Source organism: Octodon degus, unplaced genomic scaffold, assembly GCF_000260255.1.
Source record: "Octodon degus isolate 3935 unplaced genomic scaffold, OctDeg1.0 scaffold00315, whole genome shotgun sequence".
NCBI classification, from domain to species: Eukaryota; Metazoa; Chordata; class Mammalia; order Rodentia; family Octodontidae; genus Octodon; species Octodon degus.
The window spans coordinates 917,754-943,781 of record NW_004524891.1 but is presented as its reverse complement, the minus strand read 5'-3'; the positions used below and the strand labels follow the sequence as shown (position 1 = coordinate 943,781).

Sequence of the window (26,028 nt, the reverse complement as noted above, 5' to 3'; positions counted from 1 at the left end):
ACTAAGAAGAATATATGCAGTGTATTATTTGTTGAAACTGTACTTCTGATTTGATTTGAAACTGTCTCATTGCTATCTGTTTATCAATAAAACTGTAGAAAAAAAAAAGTACTTAAATGTGAGTATGAAGAACTGTCTCCTTTGCTCCCCCACATGCAGGGAAAGAACTCTGGAGGTATACTGGTCAAATAGGAAAATGCACAATTAGCCAACTAACATCCATCCATCCATCCATTGCTGAGCAAGTAACAAACACTATCTAGGCACTAGAGAGATCATGAAGGCTACACCAGGGAAGAATTATGGATTAGATATCCTGTACTTGAAAGCTTTCTATGAATTCATCAGTTTAATTAAATCATTTAGAAAATGTTGAGAGAGAGATTGATAGTTATCTTCATCTTACAGATGAAGCTGAGGCTTAAAGTGGTTAAACAGCTTGTCTAATATCATAAAAAGAATAAAAGACAACCTAGAACTTGAACCAAGATTTGCCTGGCTCTGAGTCTATGCCCTTAATAAAGTAAAAACCATTATACAATTCAATACAGTTCAGTAAAATAATTGGTAACAAAATCTAAAGGGGGCATAGAGGAAGAGAGTTTTGTGTAGGGAACAAATGATCTTTGAGTTTTCCAGGTGAACTAGCAAAGTGAGGGAGTTTGAGGCACAGGTAATAAGCACCTATAAGGGTTGAGGGAAGAGGAAGGTTTACCTGCAGCAGAAGTGACAAGATCTGAAGCTGGAGAAGAAGACAGCAGACTGAGTAGAGAAGACTTTGCAGGCCAGATGGGGAAGTATCACTCTTCGCTCTCTGCTAAGGAAGAGAAACCTTTCCAGGGGGCTTCTTTGTCCCTCAAGCCCCTGGCAGTGGCCTCCTACACTGAGCTGCCTGTGCCAGCCAAATCAAGGAGTTCATGTCTACACTCTCCACATTATCCTTTCCAAGCCCATAGGGACTGTAACATGCTCAAAGATTCTGCTGACAACTTGATGGACAAGACCTCAGGGGATCCCCCTACAACCACAGGGGTGACAGAAGTACCCCTTTAAAGTTGGACCCTCAAATCTCACAGACTCTACCACAAAGCCAAGGCATTTTCTGATTCTACTCACAGTTTAGAGTCCAGCTTCAGGAGGAAGCCCAACCGATCATACTCTGAAAAAGAAAAGTAGAAAACATCACTGAAGTCAAGCCAGCGCTGACACTAGCACATTACATTTCCTAGACCTAGATCATAAAGACGGAGAGTCCTTGGAAAATCTAATTCAAGTGTTCTAAAAAACAGAACTAAAATATAAGCCACATTCAAACTTAAGTCACAAACCAACTCCTGAACACCTCTTTCGTGAAGACCCAGGGCCAATGCAAGGGGATTTTTCAGGTCTAGGCAAACCTGTCCTACACTGACACAGAACTGCCTTCCTGAAAATTTTGTAAACCACAAAACTGGATGCTGGAGATGGAAGAGGGCTGGAAGCAATCTCTGCCTCCACTTAGCTCTTAGCACATTATTAGCTAAATGAGCCAGGATGCTCATTTATGAGTGAATATGTGGCAGTCAAGTGCTCCTCAAATCCACAACAGCAATTCTCACTGCAGTAATCAACAGAACTGATAGAATTAATTACATAAAATAATAGGAAATTTAACATAAAATTTTAAAACAAATCAGTAAGATATTTGCAACAAATGCTAAGTCATCATCATTTTAATATTCTGCCCTATTTTATTTTATTTTTTATGTATGTGGTACAGGGTCTCACTACACAGCTTGGACTTGTAGTGATCCTCCTGTTTTCAGCCTTCTCACTGCTAGCATTACAGGCATGTGCCACCACGAAGAGTCTCGGTGGCCAGCTCAGTGCGCCCAGGGTTGGCCAGTGTGGGATGTGGTGCCAGGAATCAAATTCCACTACCTATACTTGTCTAAGCAGATTTTGCCCTATTGTAACATGAGGCTGAAGGAGTTTTAAAAAACTGTATGAGCGAGGAATTTTTTTTAAAAGGGCCTTAGGGTCCAGGAGGGGAAGTATATAGAAAATAATAAACTGCAGCTTGGGGAAGCAGGATACCAAGTGAATGTCCTGTGTGCTTGCCACAGGGTTACATCCCTGCCTCCAAGATTTTCAACAGATAAAACTAAATGCAAAGCACTGATTTCATGGTTCACAAAATAAACCAGGATAATCATATGCATTTCTAGTACTAAATCCAGGGAAACTTTCTATGCCCTCAATAATATTTGTATAACGAGACACTTTGCTCAATGATTGCTGTGTGTGAAGGGATGTGTGCACGCAGTGGCCTGTGAATGCAGCTCACTCAGAAGATAAAACAGAATACCACAACCAAAACACGGGATGGCAAGGCCAGCCAGCAAAGCTTTCTAGGAACCTGTGTATAGTAAGCAGTGAGCAGCCAAGAGGGGAAAGCTACACATGCTGACAAGTACTGCACAGAAATCGCTCTGCAAGGCCAGTTAGGCCAGATGCCTGGCTTTCACAATCAGCTGAGCTGTGGTCAGGAGCAAATCCTCTTAACATCAAAGATCTTAGCTGGGACACGTAACTCAATGGAGGCCTTGCTTCCCAAGAGAACTCCCTTGGGCAAGCGAAGCTTGGCTCCAAACAATTCCGGTTTTGTTCTGATTCAAACAAATAGGCACAAATTTTCTTAACATGTCATGAATTTATAAAAAGAAGTAAGAAAAACTAATTCAAAAAAATTTAAAAACTCAACTTGTAAAGAAGTTGATTGGAAAGTTTAGTACCTTTCAACACTTCTACTTTGCCATTCCACAAAAAGGAAGCTTCATTAACTTGCCAAGTATGTGTGGCTTGTGTCTATGTGGTGATAACCTTGTGGCGGTCACTGTGCCACTGCTCCTCAGGCCTAGGCAAGACTGGGGTAGGTATGATGCACCCCCCCAGCAGACACCTTCTAGAGGGGCAGATTCAAACCTCAGGGCCAAGTGAGATCCCAGCACAAGTGTGGGGAGCAGGAGAATGTGCCGGCCTTTTGTAGCAACTCACATTATACACTGTAGTTATTGTTGGAATTTCGCTAGTCAGTTCACACCCACTTGCACCTCCTGAACAATAATCACAATTACACGGATTTATTTTCAAATGGCACCTTGAGTTTGAGTTTTATACATATACATCGATTACATATTCAACAAATACAAACACTGAATTTCTAAAGTAATTTTGTTCTTTTCATGGCTTTCAAGACCTGTTCCTCTCTTTCATGAAGAGACACAAGTATCAGAACCATTCCCTTTGTTATTTAGGAAAAGGTAACTTTCTTCAGTGGACCCTTTCCTGGCGTCAGTGTGAGACCCAGCCCACGGGAAGGGAGCGCGGGGCACGCCCCGGTGAAGGGCAGCCCCCACCCGCGCCAGCTACCTTGCCAGGCAGCACTAAAGGCACAGCATTAGAACATGTGATTTGTCAAGCCAGAGATTTTAAATTTTTGAAGTAAAATGTCTCCATCTGTAAACACTGACAGCAGATTCAAGATACCTAAAGGTGATATGGACCAACCACAGCACGGCTTTGGGCATGGGCAAAGTTCAGCTAGCACCTAACAGTTCATAAGTAACGCGAGCTGTGGACACACCACATAGAAGATGCTCAATCAGTATTTACTGACAGTTCTTATTAGGACTACTTGGTCATTAAAGCTATAAATCTAAATCAGATTACTCTGAAAACAAAGGCTTATCCAGTCATGGTGGCACACATCTGTAATCCCTGCACTTGGGAGTCTGAAGCAGGAGGATCACTGCAAGTTCAAGACCAGCCTGGGCTACAAAGTGAGCCCCTGTCATAAAACAACAAAAGAAAAAGAAGGCTGGGTCAACATTCTAAGGTAACACCAAAGTGAAACTAAGATATAGAATTTCAAAGAAAAAATCTGAGAACTACTTATATAATTCTAATGGGGCCCTCTACACCAAATATTAAGGTAATCTACTCTCAGAGATGAAGAGAGGATATGAAAACTTCCTTTGGGGGAGCTACATTATGAACCACCTCCCTTAAAGGGCAGAATGGACAATCTTGTCTCTCATTGGAGCCTGATCAGAGAAGCTTAACATAAAATCCTTTAGGATAATGGGCCACTGCTGACTGCCTAGAAGCCCATCTCCTACTTGCAGAAGAGAGCTACATCAGGGTTTGCCTGCACTCCCAGAATCTGCAGCAGAAGGGATGCGTGAATGAACTAGGGTGGGGTCTTTAGGCCCTTCCTAAATCATCTGCCTGGACAACTGACAAGCCCTTAGCTACCAGAAGAAGAGGCAATCGTCAGATTCCCAAAAGCTGCAAGAGTGAACTGGTAAGGCTGGCGCAAGGCCTTCAAGACTGACAGGAACCTACAAAATGCCCTGTAAAGCACCCCTTTTCCCCAAGAGCCATGGTAGATACAGACAGGTCCAGCATGCAAACACTACCCTAGGTTTTCCTGTCCATCTCTTTCCCTTTCCACAGCAACCCCAGGGCTCAGAAATAGCAGCCAGCAAACTGGGGCAGGAGGTGAAAGGGGAAGTCAGCAGGCCACCCTCCCCTGAGTCACTGTGTATAGGGACTGAGTTTTACTGCGGAGTGTTGAACGAATTAAAAGCTATGATTATTAAAGGAGACAGGGTGCTCTAATTCTGGAATTGGCAATTCAAAGTTACCACTTACCAGGGGATTTTTATTACCTCAAAGACGTCAAGAACTTCACTGGACTTCCAAGCTGAAAACAATGTAAGTGGGCAGAGGAAGCCAAGAGAAGGTGATTTCTGTGATTATTCTCCACAGAACCCACATATATAATATAGTGGTTGCACTAACTATGGAAAATCAAGCAATTTAATGATTTGTATAACCAAAGTGTGGGAATGAGCCAGAGTTTGGAAGGCTTCAACAATTACAGAAGGGGACCAGGATGCCAGCAGGTCTCCCTCCACTGGCTTTCTTCTTCCCAACTTGAGCTTTGTAACTTTGGTAACATAGCCATCAACAACTGGTCAGTGTGCATTGTCAGCCTTGTCATGGAAAAAGGACAGTGACACTGTCCCTCCGCTCCTGATAAAACCCCTGAAGAGGAGTAGAAATTGGCCTGCTGGCAACAGCTCTTCACACTTGTTTGGTCACAAACATCAAGGACATGGGATCTATGAAAAATGGTAAGTCCCCATAATGCACATGGTTAGATGGAGCCATTTAGTCCTATGTGACCTGTGGGAATTATCCTTGTGCCCCTTTCCCGTGTTCTTTCCCCAGGTTCTGAGGGTTTGCTTCCTGTGTGTCTAACTGAAAAGTATAAGGGTCCCTTAACAAATTCCCAGAGCTCTGCGTGTAACTCCCTCTTCTTGGGAAATCTGCCTAATTCTAGCTGCTTTGCCCTCCTCAAAGTTCTCAGCAGTTTCTTCAGGAAGAGCCTTGAGTTCTTGGGTTCTCTTTCCCTATACGGTAGCCTGGAAGTATTTCCAGGTGGACAGCTCGGGCAATTACGGAGCTGCTAATTGGTTTCCCTTATTACAGTCCTCAGCATTCTGTGCTTCCTAATGTTCAAGGTCTGAAAGACTTTTTCACATATCTTGAGTTTCTGTCAGTTGTTTCTTCCTTCCTCAGTTCTTCCTTTTCAGTCTACACTTCTCCTTGCGCAGTGCTCAGTTCAGTCTGCCCAACTCTCTTCACTCTGCATCCAATCCAAATGTCTCCTGAACTCGCCCTCATACATCCAGCTGCCTCCTGAACATTTCCACTTCAACATCCCTTGGTCACTAAGAACTCACCACGTCCCACACAGCTAATCCTTACCACTCTCACATACTCCAAACCCGCTTTTCTCCCTGTATTTCCTGTCTTCATGAAGGGCACCACGCTTCAGCCAGCCCCCAAGCCTGAAACCCAAGACAAGTCTTGATTCCTGCTTCTTTTTTATTTCACTGAGTTTCCATGGCCTTTAATTCTGTCTGCTAAAAGACCTTAAATCTACTTACTTTTCTCCATTTTTAAATATTAAGCTGAGCCAGCTTCATCTCTCACCGAGATGATCATCACAGCCCCTTACCAGGCTTCCCTGCTCTGGTCCTATCTGTTTTTAGCAAGTTCTCCATGCTTAACCAGAGCTAACTTTATGTAAATTAAAGGTAGTTATGTCACAACCTGTTTAAAGCCTATGAATGAACTCTTTTATTCTCAGAATAAATCTCACTCTCTTGGTTTACACATCCTTCATGAGCTGGCCTATAATGACTACTCATACTTTATTTTTTGATTCTCTGCATTCCTCTACCTCATCCCCGCCATATGCTAAGCTCCCCGCCAGAACCAACTATTCATATTTCCTCCCAAGTATCATTTCCATTTCCAGGTCTTTGCACACACTTTTCATTTCAAGTATTTTCCCCAACCTCTTTCGCCCTGGTTACTTCCTATACACCACTCCTAAATGACCCACGTTCACCCCGAACTCAACATGCTGCAAAGCACGTACCTTCCCCTTTCCTCCCAGATCTGTACATTTTCTTGATAATGACACTATCACCCAGGTCTCCAAGAAAGTTTCAGGGATCCCTGCATCTCTCACATCTAAACGCAGAGCATCAGCCCTGTAACCACGGCCACTGCTTTTGCTGATCTTCACTGTTGCTTAGTCCACATGGCCACTTAAGTTGTTGTCCCAGACCTCTGTCACTCTTTTTGTGACAGCCTTTGCACCTGAGGGCTGCTGCAGAGGTTTCCTTTGCAGTGCCCTGGCCTACCTCACTGACTCTATAAACACCCACTCATCCTGCAAGGTGCAGCCATCACGGAGCTCACTTTGACAGATATTCTTCTTGTACAGGGAACTTCATGGTGTGCTCTCTGCAGCCCTACATGGAACTATTTTCTCTCCCATGCTGTGCTCTGGACATTTTGGCCCTTTTTCAGTTGCTTCAATAGGTTGAGTTTTTTCAACAGGATTTTCTTCTAAGCAGTGTCTTTTGTCCAAAATGTATTCTTGACTCCTTATTTGGCTGGTCCCTGCTGTTTCTTCAGATACTAGTTCAACACCCTCTTTTTTTTTTTTGGCATGGGAAATGTGTTTATGGTAAACAAATAAATCCAGAGATACAAAATTAACTTAATCAGAAATGCATTTGTACCACTCCCCCCCCCCACTGTACCAGAATTGCAAAAGGACATCTCCCACATCATGAAGTCTCCTGCACAGGTGGAATTTCCGTGGAAAAAAGAAGCAGAAAGATAATCAAGGATGTCCTTTCTTTTCCCTCCTCCACTTTCCTCCTTTCCTCTTCACTTTCTCTTCTCCCTCTTCTTTAAGCAATGACATAATTGAAGACGCTACCACAGATGATTTCAAACATGTATTTTCCTTCCTCTTTTGGAGGGACCTAAAAAGAAAACACGATGTAAAAGAAAAAAATGATAGGTAAAAACAGCTCCAGGTATTCTTTGTGAGACTTGAAGTTCTGTGTCGAAAGATGGGGCTTGAGTGGCACAGGCTGAAGGTGGCTGGAGACTGCTTGCTTGTTGTTGGAGGGTGTTAAGGGCTTCTTGGAAAACAGTGAGGTATTTCCTCTATATGCCCAATGCGTATACATATGAATTTACAAAGCTGCAAACACGTTTGCATTTGCTTTTTTTTTTTTTTTTTTTGGCGGAACCGGGGTTTGAACTCAGGCCCTCACACTTGCCAGGGAAGCGCTTATTCCACTGAGCCATCTCCCTGGCCCTGCATTTGCTTCTTTTATCCGGCATATTCATCCTAATCAGCTGCCCTGTACCTTCTCCTGGGAGTGAGCTCTGGTTAACAGAACTGGCCTATAGATCTTGGATGCAGAAGGTGCTTCGAAATTTTTTCTTCTTTTAAGCTGCATTATAAGAATTCTTTTTTTTTGTTTAAATCTTTTATTTGATAAAAAGTCTCACTACACAGCTCAGACTTGTAGTGATTCTCTTGTCTCAGCCACCCCAGTGCTGGGATTACAGGGGTGTGCTACCATACCTGGTTTTGGTGACTTGCAGGGTGCACCCAGGGCTCTTGGGCCAGCATGGCACATAGTACTGGGATTGAACCTGGGTCCTTGCACTTTCCAGGTAGGTGCTTAGACCACCGAGTCACCTTTCCAGCCCATAAAAATTGTTCTTGTGGACAATTTTTTTGTGTGTGACATTGAGTTTTTATTTCAGGTAAGTTTTTATTTTTACTTTATTTTTTTCCCATAATTTTACTGAGAAACAAATGGCAATGAGATAGTTTCAAATCACATTAGTAGGACAGTTTCATTAATTAACATTGCATACTGTCTTTCTAGTGGTTGTTGTACAAGATGCAGACATGATATACTATTTACAAACACTATTAGAACAAATCCCTCTATTCACTGAATTAAGAGAATGTAGCTGTATGTCTATCCTAACCATTTTGAATACACAGATACTAAATGGTCATTCATCTGTATCCCCTTTTTTTGTTTAGTTCTGTCATTTAAATATTATAGGTGTGTGAACTCAGCAAAATATTCCAAAATAGTCCAGTACTCCATAATAATATTGGGTCTTCTGCATGACTGGCAATGTCAGAAGTTGTTGACCTGAGTCCCCTACAGCTCAACATAACAACATGTCTTTACTTCTTATACTTTGTTTTTATACTTTTCTGCTGGATGGTTAAGACCAAGAAAAAGCAAGACCTATATAACAAGAACTGCATCTTTTGTATCTGATAAGGTCAGTCAAGTCCCCTCAGGATCTATCCTGTTACCCTGTACCGCACTTTGTAGATCCTTTGTCAGTGTCAGCCATGTGGATGAGTCACAGCCATTGCTAGACCAATTTGCTCTCTGTGAAAGCCTGAAAAAAATGTTTTCTCTCCATGTGACTCTCCTTAGGCACATTCTACATCATTGATCACTTTCCTCTTTGGCCCCATAATCTCCTTGATCAGAAAATTTGGGACACAACTGAGTTACGTGATGTTACAGTACAGGTTCTGTCCTGAGTCTTAACTGACCTTGGAAGGCTAGGGACAAAATGTTGGCTTTCCTTGCAGCCCTCCTCTTTCTCTAATTTTTGGTCAGCAAACTTAGGTTGTTAACCCTCCAGAAAAGAAGCTTATTGTTATTACCATATAACCTAGGCTGTTTAGCTTAACTTCACTATCTGTCTGAATATCAAACATCTTAGGCATAACATGGAACAGGTATTTTTCAACATCCTCTTGTAATATACTTCCTACTCTTCTGGCCTGGACTATACCCTTCACATGCTCCTCTGATGTGGTATACTTTCCCCCCCTGGTTTATAATTATGTCTAACAGGCCATACAACTGGGGCCTTTCCTCTTATAGCTGCCAAGTTAGTTCCACAACAGGTTTTTTTAGTTTTCCTTAAAAGTGTATCACTACTGCTGTGCCTCGCAAGTACTACCACTCTGACCTAACCCTATCCCTAAGAATCATTTGTCTGTCCACCAAACTCACTGTATTGCTATCATTCTTAATTCACAAGCCTGGAATACGCATCTGAAGCTTTACTTTTTTTAAAGAAACTAGCCCCTTGGTACACATATATCCTTATTTGCAGCAGCAAAATGTATAACAGCTAGATCTTTGGAATGGTGCACATGTCCAACCAAGGAAGAATGGATAAGAAAAAGGTGCACACATGGAGTACACACTGCCATAAAGAAAGATAACCCTGGCAGCTTTGGCAGACGGATGCCACTCGAGCACACAATGCTAGGTGAAGTAATCAGGCACACAGGCTCTAACAGCACATGGTTTCTCTTGTAAGAGAAAAAATGCACACATACAAATAGAGAGCAAACTAGCAAAGAGAAAAACAGGAAGTAGGGAGAAGTTCAAACAACCCCCCTAAGTTACATATTCCTTTATTTTAAAAATACTTCAATATATATGACAATTTGTTTCATTTACACAACTAGTTTATCTTAGTTCATTGAAAAGAAAGTTTTGTGTTAGTATCCTTTTTGTTTTATGTCTTGTACTCTTAGGAATGACTTCGAAGATCATGACACACAGTGTAATAACTATCGTTATTCTATTATTTTGTTAATTTTTTACCATATATGTATCAAATGAAACAGAATCCTTGAGTTTCTTCCAGGGAAAGAAATGCCCTTTGCTTACTGTAGGCAATTTGTGTCCAAAATGTGGGCACTTGACCAAACCTAGCTTGGACTCTTTCTCCAAGTGACACCACAGAGAAAAACTGTGAAGAACTGACCATTTGTTCCTGCAAACTAGATCATAGATCACTTCATGTTCTTCCTGGGTGCTAGATGTGTGGGTTTCAGTTTGATACTGTGGGTACCTAGGTTCTTCTGCTAAATCCCCATTAACTTAGCTCAAGAGACTTCCTATTGCTTAAACATTCCTAACATGCATTTAAGTCCTCTAAAGGGTGGAATTTGCCTCTGTAAACCTAGCATCTAATGGGGTCTGATGCACAGTCAATATTCCATAAATGTGTTCAATGACTGGAATAACCAGAGGACAAGAGGAGCCGGGGCAGTAGCCATGGGATTTGGTCTGACTTCTTCCACCCCTTGCAGGGAGGGTCAACACTGGCAGTGGCAACAGCTGCTTCTTTAGAGCACTAGCCAGACCATCTTTCACAGCACTGCTCCCCCTGCTCTGGCGACCCCTGATCCCACCCCCAGACAATTATATTACAATCACCTGCCCATAGAGGGACTCACTTATTCTTTTAGGACACAACTACTTACTCTTCTATCTAATGCCCTTTTTACTTCCTTTCTGGTTTTTGCTTTTGGGTTGCCTTCTGAGGCCAAGGTAGTTTGTTCTAGTCACTCATTCAGTACTGGGCATTGAACCCAGGGCCTTCACATGGAGCTACAATGCTCAAATCTTTGTCTTGAGAAAGGGTCTCACTAAGATGCCCAGGCTGGGTTTGAATTTGCAATTCTCCTGCTTTAGCTTCCCAGAGTACTGGGATTATAGGCATGCAGTACTATACCCATTCCTTCTACCTACCTACTTACCTATTATTTATTTATTTATTTATTTATTCATTTATGTATTTGGTACAGGATCTCACTACGCAGCTCAGACTCATAGTGATCCTCCTGTTTTCAGGCACCCCAGCACTGGGATTACAGGTGTGCACCACCATGCCCAGACTCGGTCACCAGCTCAGCACACCAGGGGGTGGGGCCAGCGTGGAATGTGGGGCCAGGGATCGAACCCTGGTCCCTGCACTTGCCAAAGCAGCCGCTTAGTCCGCTGAGTTATCTCGCTGTCCCCTTCTACCATTTATTAAGGTGTGAAATTTAACTCTTCCACAAAGCCTTCCTGAGCCTCCCAAATAACCAGTGTCTGCTCAGTTTCCAACCAAGGATCTTACCCAACAAGACTTTGCTCTCACTACTGCCACAAATTCAGGTTACTGATAATCTAATCTGTGTGAAACAACTCACAGAGTTCCCTGACTAGCAGAAAAGCATAATACAATCTTTGAGAGGTGTAAAGTAAAAGGAAATCAACCATGAATGCAGAGACATAATGCTCTGGGAAAACAGGGGGGCAGACCCTTTTGATTAATAAGAATATGAAAGCCACAGATTTCAGGCCATCCTGGTGGTTTTTTTTTTTTTTTTTTTTTTTTTTTGTCTTTTTGAGCAGAGTTTCACTATGTGGTTCAGGGTGGCTATGAACTCGCAGCAATCCTCCTACCTTAGCCTCCTAAGTACTGAGATTATAGGCTGAAATTACAGGTGTGTGCCACCATGCCTGGCCCAGACCATCTTATTTTATACAACATATTCTTGGAGTTGTGTGTGAATTGGCGCCTACAAAGGAAATGCTATTTGGAGTGTACCAACAATGCAGGAACAATTCACCTCCGGGGTAGCCAGCAGGAAGTATACAGATCCTAAAGGTACACTGAAGAATTTTTGTTGTTGTTGTTAGGATGCCTTCAGGGCAGGTTTGGCTGGCTTGAGTTGTGGGGATCGAACCACAACCACCTGAACCTGACTGCTTTGTTGAAGTAGCCACTTAAAGAACTGAGCTAAGGGGTAGGGCCCCCCCCAAAAAAAATGTACACTGAGAACAGAAGGCTCTGAGACTCCTGAGTCAGCCAGGCACAGTCAACATTGCTATGCACATGCAGCTCTCCAAGCCTAGAAGATATTCTAGGAATCAAGAAGCAAGCCAACGGCTGCACAGTGCAAGAGAAATGTTTAGTCTGGTAGGTTAAGCTTCCTGCCTCAACCAGGCTGGAAAGCCCAGGATTACAAAAGCACCAACCAGGGAGCATGTGTCCGATCCTACATGGGAAGAGTTATGGGTGATGCAAGCATCAGGCCAGAGCTGTGAATGCACAGGTGTGCATTGTCAGGCGCCAAAAGTCTCTGAAATTAAGCATTAACTTTTTCCTTTTTCTTTTTTTGGTGGTACCAGGGATCAAACTCAGGACCTTGTGTTTGCCAGGCAAGCACTTATTCCACTGAGTTATGTCTGTGACCCCTTAGTGTTAACTTTTTCATTGATCCTTTTTGTTCTCTTTTAGGTCACAGTAAAAGACTCATCTAAACCCCTGGGGCGGGTGGCGGGGACAGCACTAGAGAATGTATAAAAATCCCTGGAAGGTTTGGAAAATAGACATAAACAGAAGGGAGACCACACACCAAAGTGCAATTGCACCTAATAGTGAAACTTCTCATATTCAAAGCAGAATTACCTAGATTACAAGCACAAATACACAACAGTATCTGTCTCCAATGGCTGTCACCCCAACAAGAAACACACAGCCACTGAAAAACTAGGCTCCCAAAAGTGGTGAGAATCCAGAAGAGTGGAATAGAGAAACTACTAAGTCTCAACCAACTGACACACACAGTTGGGTGCCAATTCTTGACAAGCATGGCGCGGGCATTTCTGAAACCTGGCCACTGCAGGAGCATTAACATCACATCAGCCCCCGATTCTTATATAATTAAAACTATTGGGATGTTATCAGTAGGAATCATCGTTTTCAAAATTCTAATTTTCACTTGAATGCTCGTATGTAACCATTGGCATCAAAATACTGCCAGTTACTTCCCTTTTTGTAGTACCATTCACTTTCATTACTGAGGAAATGTTCAGCAAACACCAAAGCAGTAGTCCGTCAACTGTATCAAGTAAAAATGAAAGTGTTCCACGAGAAATATAGCTCATTTGGCTGGCAATACAATCCCACTGAGCTTTTCCTCAAGGCTACTACTAAATTCAGTGTGTAGCAAAGGGGGCATGTTTATTCCTTATTTCATGATAAAGGATATTACAAAGACGTTACTTAGCCAGGCATGGAGGTATATGCCTGTAGTCACAGCACTTTTGGAGGCTGAGGTGAATGCAATTTTGTTTAGACAATTTAGCAAGACCCTGTCTTAAAATAAATAAATGGCTAGGGATGTACCTCAGTGCAAAAGCCCTGAGTTCATTCCCCAGTACCAGAAAAAAAAAAAAATAGAAAAAGAAAGAAAGGGAGAGAGAAAAAGAAAGAAAAGTCCCTTAAAGGAAGAAATTTAATATTGCTATGGTGGCAAAAAGTATTTTCCTAGCATGAATGAGGTACTGGGTTCCATTTCTAGTACTACAAAATAAATAAATTATGATAACTGCCATTGCTTCTTCAATAACTATTTTCTTTTTTTAATTTTAAGTTGTATGATCATAGCTGGAAGTGGTGGTGAACAACTGTAATCCCAGCACTCGGGAGGCTGAGGCAGGAGGATTGTTGCAATTTTTAAATTTTTTTGGGGGGGAACCAGGGATTGAACTCAGGCCCTGTGCTTGCCAGGCAAGTACTTATTCTACTGAGCTATCTCCCCAGCCCGATTGTTGCAAATTTGAGACCAGCCTGGGATACAAAGTGAGCTCTAGGCCAGACTGAACTGCATAGCAAGATCCTGTCTCAAAAAGATTGGGAGGCTGTAAACAGGTGGATCACTATGAGTCCGATCTAGTAGTGAGACCCTGAACACCCTGTAGACCCTTCCCCAAAATATAAAAAAGACAAAAAAGATAAATACATAGGGCCAGCAAGATAGCTCAGTGGTCTAAAGCGCCTGCTTAGGCAACTGCAGGGACAATGGTTCGATCCCTGGTACCACATGCCGTGCCAGCCCCACCCCCAGGGCAGGCTGAGCAGGCCACAAAAAAAGAAAAAATAAATAAATAAATAAAGTAAATTGTATGACCATGAGGAATGTTACAAATATAATTTAATGTCACTGTTTTATGAAAAGCACAAGAATTTCTATGCACTCTTGATTTTAAATCATCAGTGGAAAAAGGAAACACTTGGTAGTGGAATGCATAAAGCTATAACCTCAAAGACCCCGCTCAAATGGGCCCACAGCTCACATGTTGCAAACTGCAATTCTAAAGTTTGAATTTCTGTTCTTAACATCAGTTTTAAGGAAGACACAGACACGCCACTGCAGGGGGAGGCCCAGTCCTACTACGGTTAGAGCAGTATCTGTAGCACAGAACACCTGTGAGATCCCTGCTGAAGGGGAGGGAATCAACAGCAGGAAAAGGGTCATTTCCTCGTGTTGTAGACAGACCCCTCTACAGTCAGTCCGCATGTGATATCAAAGCTTCCCCAATGTGGACAGCATGTGGGCTTGGGGTGGCTATGGGGACCTCTGTCTGGCTCTGGCAAAGCTAATCTGATGGGGGCCTTCTGGTCTGTGAAGCAGTGACACATAATGCCCACTGCCTGGGGACACACACACCCATGGAGCTGCTCAGATGTGTCATTGATGCTTGTGGAGCAGGAACCACAGACCAGATGAGGACTCCCAGTGGGCCAATCCATACCCTTAATGCAAGAAACTTAAACATTTATGATGAGGATGATGATGATTATACAGTACTGGGATTAAACCTAGAACAACATTATAATTGCAAGGATCGCTGAGTTTGAGGCCAGCCTACACTACATGGTAAGTTCAGGGCCAGCCAGAACTATATAGCAAAACCTATTTCAAAACAACAAGGGCCGGGGAGATGGCTCAGTAGAATAAGCGCTTGCCTGGCAAGCGCCAGGGCCTGAGTTCAACTCCCGGTTCTGCAAAAAACAAAAACAAACAAAAAAACAACAAGAACAGGGCTGGGAATTTAGTTCAGCTGTAGAATGCTTGCCTAGCAAGCTGGAAGCCCTGGGTTCACTCCATGGCACCAAAACCAAAAAATAAACTTCAACTAAAAAAAATTACAACCAAAAACATACAATCCCCCCGCAAACAACAACAACAAAAGCATTTACTATACAGTCACATAGTGCATAATGACAGGCTAATGGCAAACTACACAGATGATCGCGGTTCCATTACATTTTATGTTTAATGATGTCACAGCTATTAACCTGTGTACGAACACTTTGATGTTCATTCAACAGCAAAACTGCTTAATGACAGGCTTCTCAGATTTTATCCACTGTTAAACAGTATATGACTGTGTTCCTTAGTATTTGTGATTAATTCTGCTCATCATAATTCCACTGTATAAGAAATTGTGAATGTTTCCTCAATGCCCTACTTGGCTTACCCCACACCCCTCCTACTGACCCTAGGATGACATGCAGCTGTCACAACTTTCTACCTATATTCGAAACTGAAAACAGTTGGGAGCACCATGCTGCAAAGTGAGAGCTGGCTTCAGATCCCTGAAGGTAACTGCTTTACTGTAGCCTCAACTCCAGGCTACAGAATCTCAGAGTAGCATCATGAGCCTAACATGTTACTATTGTTAGAAAGGTTCAGTCAAGAACTTTTTTCTTTTTTCGGTAGTATTTGCATTGTAGTATTTGCATTGTTTATTTATGTATTCTCTTTATTTGAAACATTCTAAAGACTTCTGGAAAGCTGAGATGCTAGGAAAGGAGTAGAAGTACCCTGGTGATGTTCAAAAGGTGGTCAGTCAGCGAGGCAAATATTTGATAATTCATGGTTCCTGGATGAAATGCTGTCTTAAGCCATGAACCTCCTTCCATCACATGTCTACATATGAAAGAAGAAATAATATATTCAAATAACACTTTGAAGTTTTTTCACATTATCCCACAAGAACAACTCTTGGAGAAAATCTGCAATATTTCATCAAAGGCTTTATTTAGCTTGTGCTACTGTGACAGGATTCTTCCGTCTTCAGAAAGAAAATATGAAGTAGAGCAGACACTTAGCCCAGACCTAGGGTTAGATTTAAGCCCATCACCTCTTTTCCTTATTCTGCTCCTATTGTCCACTTGGTCTGGATGCTGTAGCTAATACGACCAAATGACTGATGCTTGTGGAGACTTACCATTCAGCATAACTAGCGCAAATTCCCATCAGCCGCCACAAAGTGGGTGCTTATTAAATGACTACTACCAATGACAATCATGAATATTTCCTAAGAACACCAGCTTGAGGAACATTACTGACGTATATAAATTTTAGTATATTATGGGGATAAAAATAGAGACTTCTATCAGTAAGGTGCAAAGCAGGGCCAGGTGTGTGATGCCCACCTGGGAGGCTAAGAGGATCACAAGTTCAAGCCCAGCCTGGGCACTTGGCAACTTAGTGGGACTATATCTCAACAGGAGGAGGGCAGTTGTGGATACAGCCCTAGGTTCAATTTCCCAGTACAAAAAAAGTAACAAGGCTTCATATAACTCATGGAAGCCATGCAGACAGGACATTCCATCAGGCAAAAAAATTCCACTCACAAAAGAGCTGCAGTTCTGCTGCCCAATTTTTTTGTTCCCCCAGTGTTCTTTAAAGTGGTGTTTGGCTCCCATCTTTGGGCTATAAAGAATTATTAAGTGCAAAGGGCATGGCAGCGAGTGGGTTGGGGACTTACTCTCACCAAAATAGGTTTCTCATGGCAAAGAAATGACACTATGCAGTCTCCAATAAAAATCATGGGCTATCTTAAAGATAAAAGGTAAGAACTATATGCATAGGTTGGGTAGAGGAGGAAGCTGGCACCAGGCTAAGTGGATAATCAGACCTACGGGTGAAGTGAAAGACCGTGGGAACTACTGGCCACCAAGCATCCATGTCTGTACTGTCACCTACGCTCTGAATTTAATCCTTATGCCCTATGAGGCATGTATCATCTCCACTCCCAAGATGAGGTTTGGAGAGGTCATGTGAAACACGCACCTGAAGTGGACCAACTGCGAGGCTCTTGAGCCAGCCCAGGTCTGAGTCTCAAGCTTCTCTCTCTCTCTCTTTTTTTTCTTTATACCCCACTGGCTCTCAGAGAAAATGAGAGGGGGCCTGCCCATTAGCTCAGTTGCTCAAGTGCCAGCTTAAACAAAGCACTCAAGCTCAAGATGCTGTGGTTCAAACCCAGATACTCACAGCAAACCAGAAATGCCCTAAAGGCATCTTCTGGCCTCCAAAAAGAAACTAAGAAAGGAGACCCTCATCTTTGGAGAGCTGCCACTAAAGCAACTGTGTTTTATTCCTTCCCACCCGTGCTGCAGGAGAGATGTTAACAGACTCCAGCCACAGCATACACGAATCATGGGAGTCAACAAAGGGCCTGAGAGAATGGCCAAGGCGCAAATGGCTCCCATGTCATTGCAAGTCAGGGAAATAAACCACAACACGAGACCAATTAATCAAAGACAAACTAAAATAGGAGACACAGTTTTATAAAACAAACACAGAAAACCCCACCGACCTAGACTAAATTAACTGACCCAGAAAAGTAACTTAAAAACTCAAAAAGTAAAACCCAAACCCAATGGGTGTGCATTGGTATGGGGAAGCAAGAGGTCCTGCAAGAAGGCCTGACACAGGGAGTCCCTGGGGATGGAGTCTTCTGCAGCTGTCTGTGCTCCCCTACAGTGACAGCAGGGGCTAGAGGAGAGTGGAGACACCACAGCCTCAAGTGAGGAGGCCACAAGCTATGGAAGGGGTCCGGGGCCGTGCAGCTGAAGGCCTTGTACTCCCTTCATCTGTCCGGGGAAAGTGGAGTTGTGTAGGAACAGGGACTGAGGTGAATTCAGTCCTCTTCATGACACCATATGTGTCCTGGCACTAACATGCCTTCTGAGGTAGGGCACATTAAAAGAGCAGCTGGAGCAGGGCATGGTGGTACATGCCTATAATCGTGGCACCAGAGAGGCTGAGGCAGGAGGTTGCCACGAGTTCAAGGCCAGCCTAGGCTACACAGTGAACTCAAGGGCAATGTGAAATACAGAGCAAGACCCTTTCTCAAAAATAAAAAAAATAAAAAAAATAAAATGCAGCTAGATCAAGAAATGGGGAGAAAATGACTCACTCTGCAGTTTGTGGCTTCAACTTGATGCAGCTTCTCACCTGGTTGGCAACATAAGGCCTAAGTAGTCGCTGCTTTGGTCTAAATGCTAGAATGCTGGTGTCCCCCCTCATCCCACATTATGGTGTAGAGGTGGGGCTGTGAAGAGTGAGCTTTCATTACTTTGACTAGTTCCCTTATTACGGAGGCTTCAAGGGACCTGTCTGCCCTTCTGCCATGTGAGGACACACACAGACGGTTGCCAGACACTGAAGCAGCTGGAACCCTGGACTGTCTAGTCTTCAAAATGTGGGGGGCAAACTTCTGCATTTGTAAATTACACCGTCTAGGGTATTTTTGTAGGGCCAGGGAGATGGCTCAGTAGAATAAGTGCTTCCCTGGCAAGCATAAGGGCCTGAGTTCAACCCCTGGCTCTGCAAAAAAAAAAAAAAAAGAAAAAAGAAAAGAAAAGAATAGGGTATTTTTGTTATATGGCAGGCTGAATAGATTAAGATGGTCACCAAGCAATTATTACACAAAGTAAGACAGATTGACAGATCCTCCCCAAAAACAAAGTTGTAACGAAGGATCTCTACACAGACTTGTTCTCACTTATGTGTGTGTGTTGTGTGTGTGTGTATGTGTGTGTGTGTATATGTGTGTGTGTGTATATGTATATATATATACACACACACACACAATGTAGAATTCTAAATGCAAACAATAGAAAGAACCATTTGAAATTTCATCACCTAAAGTTAATAGCTACAAACATTTTGGAAACTATTTTCCCTAAAAATTCTTTCCATAAAAATGTGAGTGGAGATACATAATTTTACTTACATGTGGCCTCAATATACATGTGTCTGTTCTGGTTTTGTTGACTGTACAATATTCTGAACATATTCCATGTCAATAAAAATAAAAACTAAGATGTCATTTTTAATGATCATGGTATCTCCCCGCATGGATGTGCTCTGACTTATTTACCCTTAAGTACTCATTAAGTGATGGACATTACTGCTCCTAATGTTCTGCTTTTCATTATACAATTATTTGCTGGCTGGGGAGACAGTTCAGTGGCATAGCGCCTGCCTGGCAAGCATAGAGTCCAGAGTTTGATTCCTGGTACCAAAAGAAAGCTTTTTAAAAAACATTTACTAAGTGCCTACTGTGTGCCCAAACTGTTCTATCAAAACAGACAAGGCTGCTGGCCAGAAGAAGCCTAAGTTCTAGTGGGAGGAGAATGACAGACAATATGCAAGTATAAAAGTGGATGGTTTGAGAGGTAATGTTTAGGGAAGGACTGCGTGGTGGGAGAATGCACTGTTTCGGACAAAGTAGTGAGGGAGGGCTTCCTGTGGGCAGCACCGGAGCGAGGCCTGAAGACAGTCATGCAGAGCTGAGGCACAACAGTCAGGGCTAGAAGATGGCCAGCACAAACAGGGGCCTAGCGTCTTCAAGGAGCAGCAGGAAGGTCAACAGGGCTGGAGGCCAGGGAGGGGCAAATGAATTAAAGTGAAATTGGGGAAGTAAGGTGTCAATAAATAGAGCTTCAAGAGCCAGCCAGATAACTCGGTGGATGAAAGTGCCTGCTTAGCAGAGGGAAGCTGGCACACTGAGCCAGTGATTGAGACTGGACGTGGTGACACGCTCCTGTAATCCCAGCACTTGGGAGGCTGGAAACAGGAGGTCACTACGAGTCTGATCTACGTAGAGGCCCTGTAGACCCTGTACTAAATACATAAATATAAATTGATAAAATAAAAAATAAACAGAGCTTCATAGAATTTGTCACCCAGGTGTTCAGAGGTAACAAGTCAGAATCTTGAGTTGGTTGCAGTATTCCAAGTTTTAGTATTAATTATTCTGTCTACAATGAGAATGGACTTCTGGGAAGAAATCAGTGAGCATAGGAAGCCCAGTTATATGTTTTCTAGACGAGGGCAGAGAGGATGGCACCTTGGACAGCGGTGCTAGAAAGAAGTGTTGGGCAAAGGGTATATTCTAAACATAGAAAATGGGAATGTGGACAAGAGAAAACACGATGCACTCAGACCAGTAACAAAATTCAAGACCTCCCAAGCTCATTGTGGCATTGGCAAGAGCCCTGAAAGTTCAAATAATATAAGGTGGGGGCCTTGGTAAGCTGCCCATGCTGGCTCGGATTCCCAGGCCTCCAGGGATTCCACTGCCTCCGCTTCCCAAATAGCTGCAGCTACAGGTGTGTCATATGTCACACCACACCCCGCTATCTTCATATCCTTTAATGACTAAGTTGGAGAGAATGATGGAGATATCTTTGTGATTTTCTTGCCAAGATCACACCCATTCCTTCCTTTAGAAACAGAAAGGATTTTCCCCTCTGGCTTGAAGGATATGGTTGCTTAAAACAGTTTAATGATCAATGAGAAGCACCATGTGCCAAGAATGGCCATTGATAAAAACTCAGGACTCACTTCTTCAAAATGAGAAATACTAATCAAATGCAAACAACAGAAAATATGAAGCATAGGGGCTGGGGAGATGGCTCAGTGGAATAAGCACTTCCCTGGCAAGCACAAGGACCTGAGTTCAATCCCCAGTTTCGAAAAAAAAAAGGAAGAAAGGAAAGAAAAGAAAAAAGAAAATATGAAGCTTTTGGAGTATCTGTGGAAGAATTCATCATGGCCAACCCTTCCCATGACCATCTCTTCTGCCGCTGATCCATATGATTACTTCGTTCCAAAGTACAAGAAAGAATAGCTTTGTATCTTTCCTATGGAAAATAAATGCCAAAACGTGTTTAAAAAAAAAAAAAAAAGAAAGAAAGAAAATGGGAATGTGGTGAACAAAAGGGAACAGTTTAAGGTGATTCTTAGGTCGGTGGCTTAAGATTTAGGGTAGATGGGGGAGCAGTTTCCATACAGACCCCATAGATGGATTTATAATACATATTTTGGATTTGGGGAGCTACTGTAAACTGTACTGTTTTCCAATGATTCACTATTGGTGTATAAAACCACAAGTGACTTTTATGTTTTGACCTTGAGTCCTGTCATCTCGTTAAGCTGTTATTAATCTTAGGAGTTCGGTGTTTGTGGATCTCCCCAGGAAATGTCAGCAATCATATCATCTATTGGAGGGTTGGTTTAATTTGTTCTTTACCACCCTGTCCACATATTACTTCTTTGTCTTGCTTTATGCATCTTCTGAGACTTCCTGGGGTACTTTCTGACGTTGGGTGGAAAGCAGTCTTTCCCATCAGGTATGATGTTTGCTGAAGGTTCTTTGTAGATACCTTATATTGGGTTGAACAATTTCTTTCTGAATTTGCTGAGACTAACAATGAATAGATATCGAATTTTCTCAAATCTTCTTTCATCATTAACTGGCATGATCATGTTTTTTTTTTTTTTGTTTTTGGGGTTTTTTTTTTAGTCTTTAGACATTTACATTGACTGCTATTTGAGTGTTTAAGCTTTCACTTTCAGGCTAAACGACATTTGGTCACTGAGTCTGGCAAGTTTCAGCCATTTTTTATTCAAATATTTCTTCTAGATTGCATTCTTGGGCCAGAGAGATAGATCAGTGGCATAAGCACCTACCTGGCAAGCACAAGGTCCTGCATTTTATCCCCCATACCAAAAAACAAAAACAAAAACACCCCTAAAGCGCTTTAGGTTGCATTCTTCCTCTTCTTCTGGGGCTCCAACAAATAAATGGTAAACTTTTTGGTGCTGTCCATAAATCTCTGAGACTCTGTATCTCCTAAGGCCCTTCCATTCTTCTATGTTCAGACTGGATTGCTTCTATTACTTTATTTTGAAGTTGTGTAAGCTTCCCATCATTGACAAACATCCAAAATAAATAAAGGAGGAAAGGCTTATCTTGGTGCACAGTTTCCGCCCCTGGTTAGCAGGCTCCATCACTTCTAACCCTCTTACAAGGTACAAGTGTCACGGTGGAAGGGAAAGCTGCTCACTCGGGGCAGCCAGGAAGGAGAGCAGCAGCAGGAGAGATGCAGAGTGTGGGGGCGAGAGATGGTGGGACAGAGAGGGAGACAGAGAGCCGGGGCAAGACGCAGTCCCCAAGGGGGGCGCAGGCCCCCATGACCCACTTCCTTCAACCTGATCCAACCTAAGTTTCCATTGGCTGCCAATAATGCCATCAAATTACGAATCCATCAATGACTTAATCCATCGGTGAGATGAGATTCCTCAGGGTTGTATTTCTTTCTAAGAAAGCCCGTCAGCAGTTAAACAAGTCCTTACTACATGGCCTTTGGAAAACATTTAAATCCTAACTATAACACCAGTACACTAACTCTGTTGTACCTCTTTTGCTGTTTGGTATATTCTAAAAGTTCAGTGTTTTTTATCGTTAACTAATTGATTTTTGCTAAGACTGTCTAGCTTTCCATTAATTTCAACAGTATTTGCCTTTACTTTTGGGAATACTTTCACAATAGTGAAAATCTCTATCAAATTATTCCAACACCTGTATCATTTCAGTATTGGCATCTGTTGGCTGCCTTTTCTCATCCAAGTAGATTTTGCTGGTTCTTCATAAGATGACTAATTTTGGCTCATATCCTGGATATTTTGAATATCATGTTATGAAACCCTAGGTCTTATTTAAATCCAGTATAGAATGTTATTTTTACTTTAGCAGACAATTGAGCAGGGCGAGTTAAGGCAGCAAGTTCTAACCAGCCTTCCGTGGGTTGTGGCTTCAATTTCACCTGCACTCTCAAAGGCTATTCAAATGCATCCTCTATGTGCGCCACCCAGTGTCCAATCAGGGACTTGGACAGTGACATCCCTTAGTTCACTTCTAAAAGTCTGGGTTTGCTTTCCGAAGTGTTTTTCTCTCTCTGCTTTATCACCTAGGCTTTCTGGTTACTTGGGTCTCCCTTTTTTGGACTTCTGACCAGAAAGCTGGGGCTTTACTTACCAAATTCTACCATGAATTTTCTGTACTGTACCCAAATCTAGGGCCCAGCAAAAAGATGGCAAAAAGGAAATATGCAAACAAAACTGCACCCACCCCTTTCGGGACTACAGCTCCTCCGATTAGAGAGAAAGGTTCTCCCTTCCCCCTCAGCTTTAGGTGTCAAAGGTCCTACTGCTGCCAGGTCACTGCCACCATCACCACCATGGGACTCTTTCAGGGTAAAGAACAGAGAACAGAGAAAGGAGAAAAAAGAAGTTATGGAACTTCCCGCATAGAACTATGCCTCGCAAGCCCTACAGGTCTTTTCTTGGAGCTGTCTGTTTGTGCCATGGCATTCACTGTTGGGTTTTGCACTGGCTGACATGGGACACTGGCGGACACAGGGAAATGAGAGGAAATGTGGGAAATACACTACTAGTTTAGTAATACATGGAATTGTGGTGTCCTTCCTAGTCTATCTGTTACTACTTAAGTTTCAGAGACCTCAAAGCTATATAGTGTTGTAGGGATCTGTCGGTCTCACTTCGATCATGGCAGCAGGAATGAGAAAGACAAGAAGACAAAAGCTGGGATAGGTGGTCGCTGGTCTGCCTGATGGGCAAGACGAATGCAATGCACAACAAAATGATCCCTTATTTATACTTTTGCACAGTTAGTAACATGTGACGCAAGGATGCCTAGGGACTAATAGCTGACCTTAACCAGACAGGATGTTTATCCCAGGACTGAGGTAGCTTGTTTGCTTTAGGCACGGAGGACTAGTCCCACCTATACACATTTGATCAATTTCCTAGCTTTCTCATCTTGTCCCGGCCATATGCATGCTATCCTATCAGGAACTGGAATCTTTTTTCCCAATTTTGATAAACCATACTAACACAAAGAAAGTAAAATACAGGGATTGACTCCAATTATCTTACTAAATGATGTGGAAGCATGGCAGGAGAATCACAAATGGAAGCTTAACTTGCCCCAATTAGCAAGAGCCTCCTCTCAAATTTTTAAAAAGGAGGAAAATAGGCTGAGGATGTATTTCAGTGGGATGGCCCCATGTTCAATTCCCAGGACTGTAAAAACAAAAGCAAAAATAAAAGCTAGTAAAGTTGCCATTGCCCACTTTCGAAGAGTAAGGTAAAGTGTGAGAAAAATTATTGACAAATATTCTATGAGAATATGAATAAGGTAGGATTAGATATGGAATCCACACATTATAGTCAGGAAAACAGAATTCTAATATGAAGGTGCCTTTGCATCAGTATGACTCCATCCTCCACTAAGAGAAAATGAAGCCAAAAAATATCTGAGTCCTGATTCTTTGCCAACTTTCTCTGGGGACCATGTACAGCCACATCCCCTGGTCCACAATAATTTGCACATTAAGCCTAAGACCATTTTAATCCTCTAAGAGGATGGAAGCTGAGGACCAAACCCTTGAAAACCAATGAAAACAGAGAAAACAAGACCGGCTTGGATAAGAAGAGGAACTCTGAAGCCAGAGTGCCTCAATTCAAATGCTGGCTCTGCCATTTACTTGCTGCTTGACACTGGATAAATTATTTCACTTCTTTGTACATCAGTTTCCTTAGCTGAAAAAAATGAGAATAATAACATTGTCTGTTTCAAAGGGCTACTGCGAGACTTAAATGAGTTCATACACACATGGTAAATGTTTCATAGATGTCAGCCATCTCCTCCCTCTTTTTCCAGGCAAACCCAGCCCAGAGTGCTGCTTTCTGGCCCGCTAGCACCTAGGAACCACCTAACCCACACTGGACACACTGGACAATTCAACTCACACCTTCTATATAAAAACACAAACCATTACAAATATACACAGAGCACATAAAAACTTAAATGTACAGTGTAACAAGTACTACGAAAGGGGACCCTCTCAAATCCCATTCAGGTCACTATAGAACACACCAAGTCTAGAAGGTCAGGGGCCATCCCTTACCACATCCCCTTGACCAGTATCTTTGTTGTTTTAACCCTGAATTGTGCATCTAAACAAATATGGCTTAATTTATTTATTTTTAAACTGCATTTAAACAGAAAAAGTATATATTTTGAGTTTCTTTACCCAAAAATGTATTAAGGGTGATGTTGTGTCTAAGTATAGTTAACTCATTTGTTTTGTTCCACATAAATATACCAGGTTGTATATTTATATTCTCTTTACTGTGGTTAGGTATGTGGACTGTTCATGGTTTTGGACAATTATGAACAGTGTTCTTATACCCATTCTTATACTTCGTTTTGGGGATAGGGTCTTGCTAGGTAGTACAAGCTGGTCTTAAACTCACTTCTGTAGCCAAGCTGGCCTTGCACTCATAACGCTCTTCCTGCCCCAGCCTCCTAAGTGCTGTCACCACACCTAGCTGGGATTTATTCAGGACTCTTTCTACGTGAAGTGATTTGTGCTTCAGTATTCTGTTAGGGTTATCTCCAGATAGCAAGATGATCAGGGGAGAGGGGGCTCTCAAGCTGCACGGAGATGGATGGTCTTGAATGGCTTACTTCATGTCACTGAACATAAGTCTCTCATATCAAAACGAAACATATCAAAGCTCTGAATTATGAGGGACAACTGAGAGGTGCATAAAGTTCCTAGCACCGTGCTCATATTCTTGGAACATCCTTCTTTTTGTCCAGTCTACTGCAACTACCTGAACCTCATGAATACCCAACTATCACATTTGAGGAGATAGCAAAGGAAAGGAACTGCTTCCACTGGCCAGCAGTCTCCTTTGTTTTCATAGGCAGTGCCTCAAGACACAGGACTAATATACAGAAGTGC

General features: G+C 42.5%; 1 protein-coding gene across 2 annotated transcripts in view; it reads right to left on the bottom strand.

The window, feature by feature from the left end:
* The window catches only part of St3gal3 (ST3 beta-galactoside alpha-2,3-sialyltransferase 3), a 252,926-nt gene that overhangs the window by 120,333 nt on the left and 106,565 nt on the right, over positions 1-26,028 (bottom strand). For both annotated transcript variants that reach the window (XM_023707860.1, XM_004647615.2), the window contains one exon: positions 1,117-1,159. In XM_023707860.1, coding sequence (XP_023563628.1) covers positions 1,117-1,159 — 43 coding nt within the window. The remainder of the gene's footprint in view (positions 1-1,116; positions 1,160-26,028) is intronic.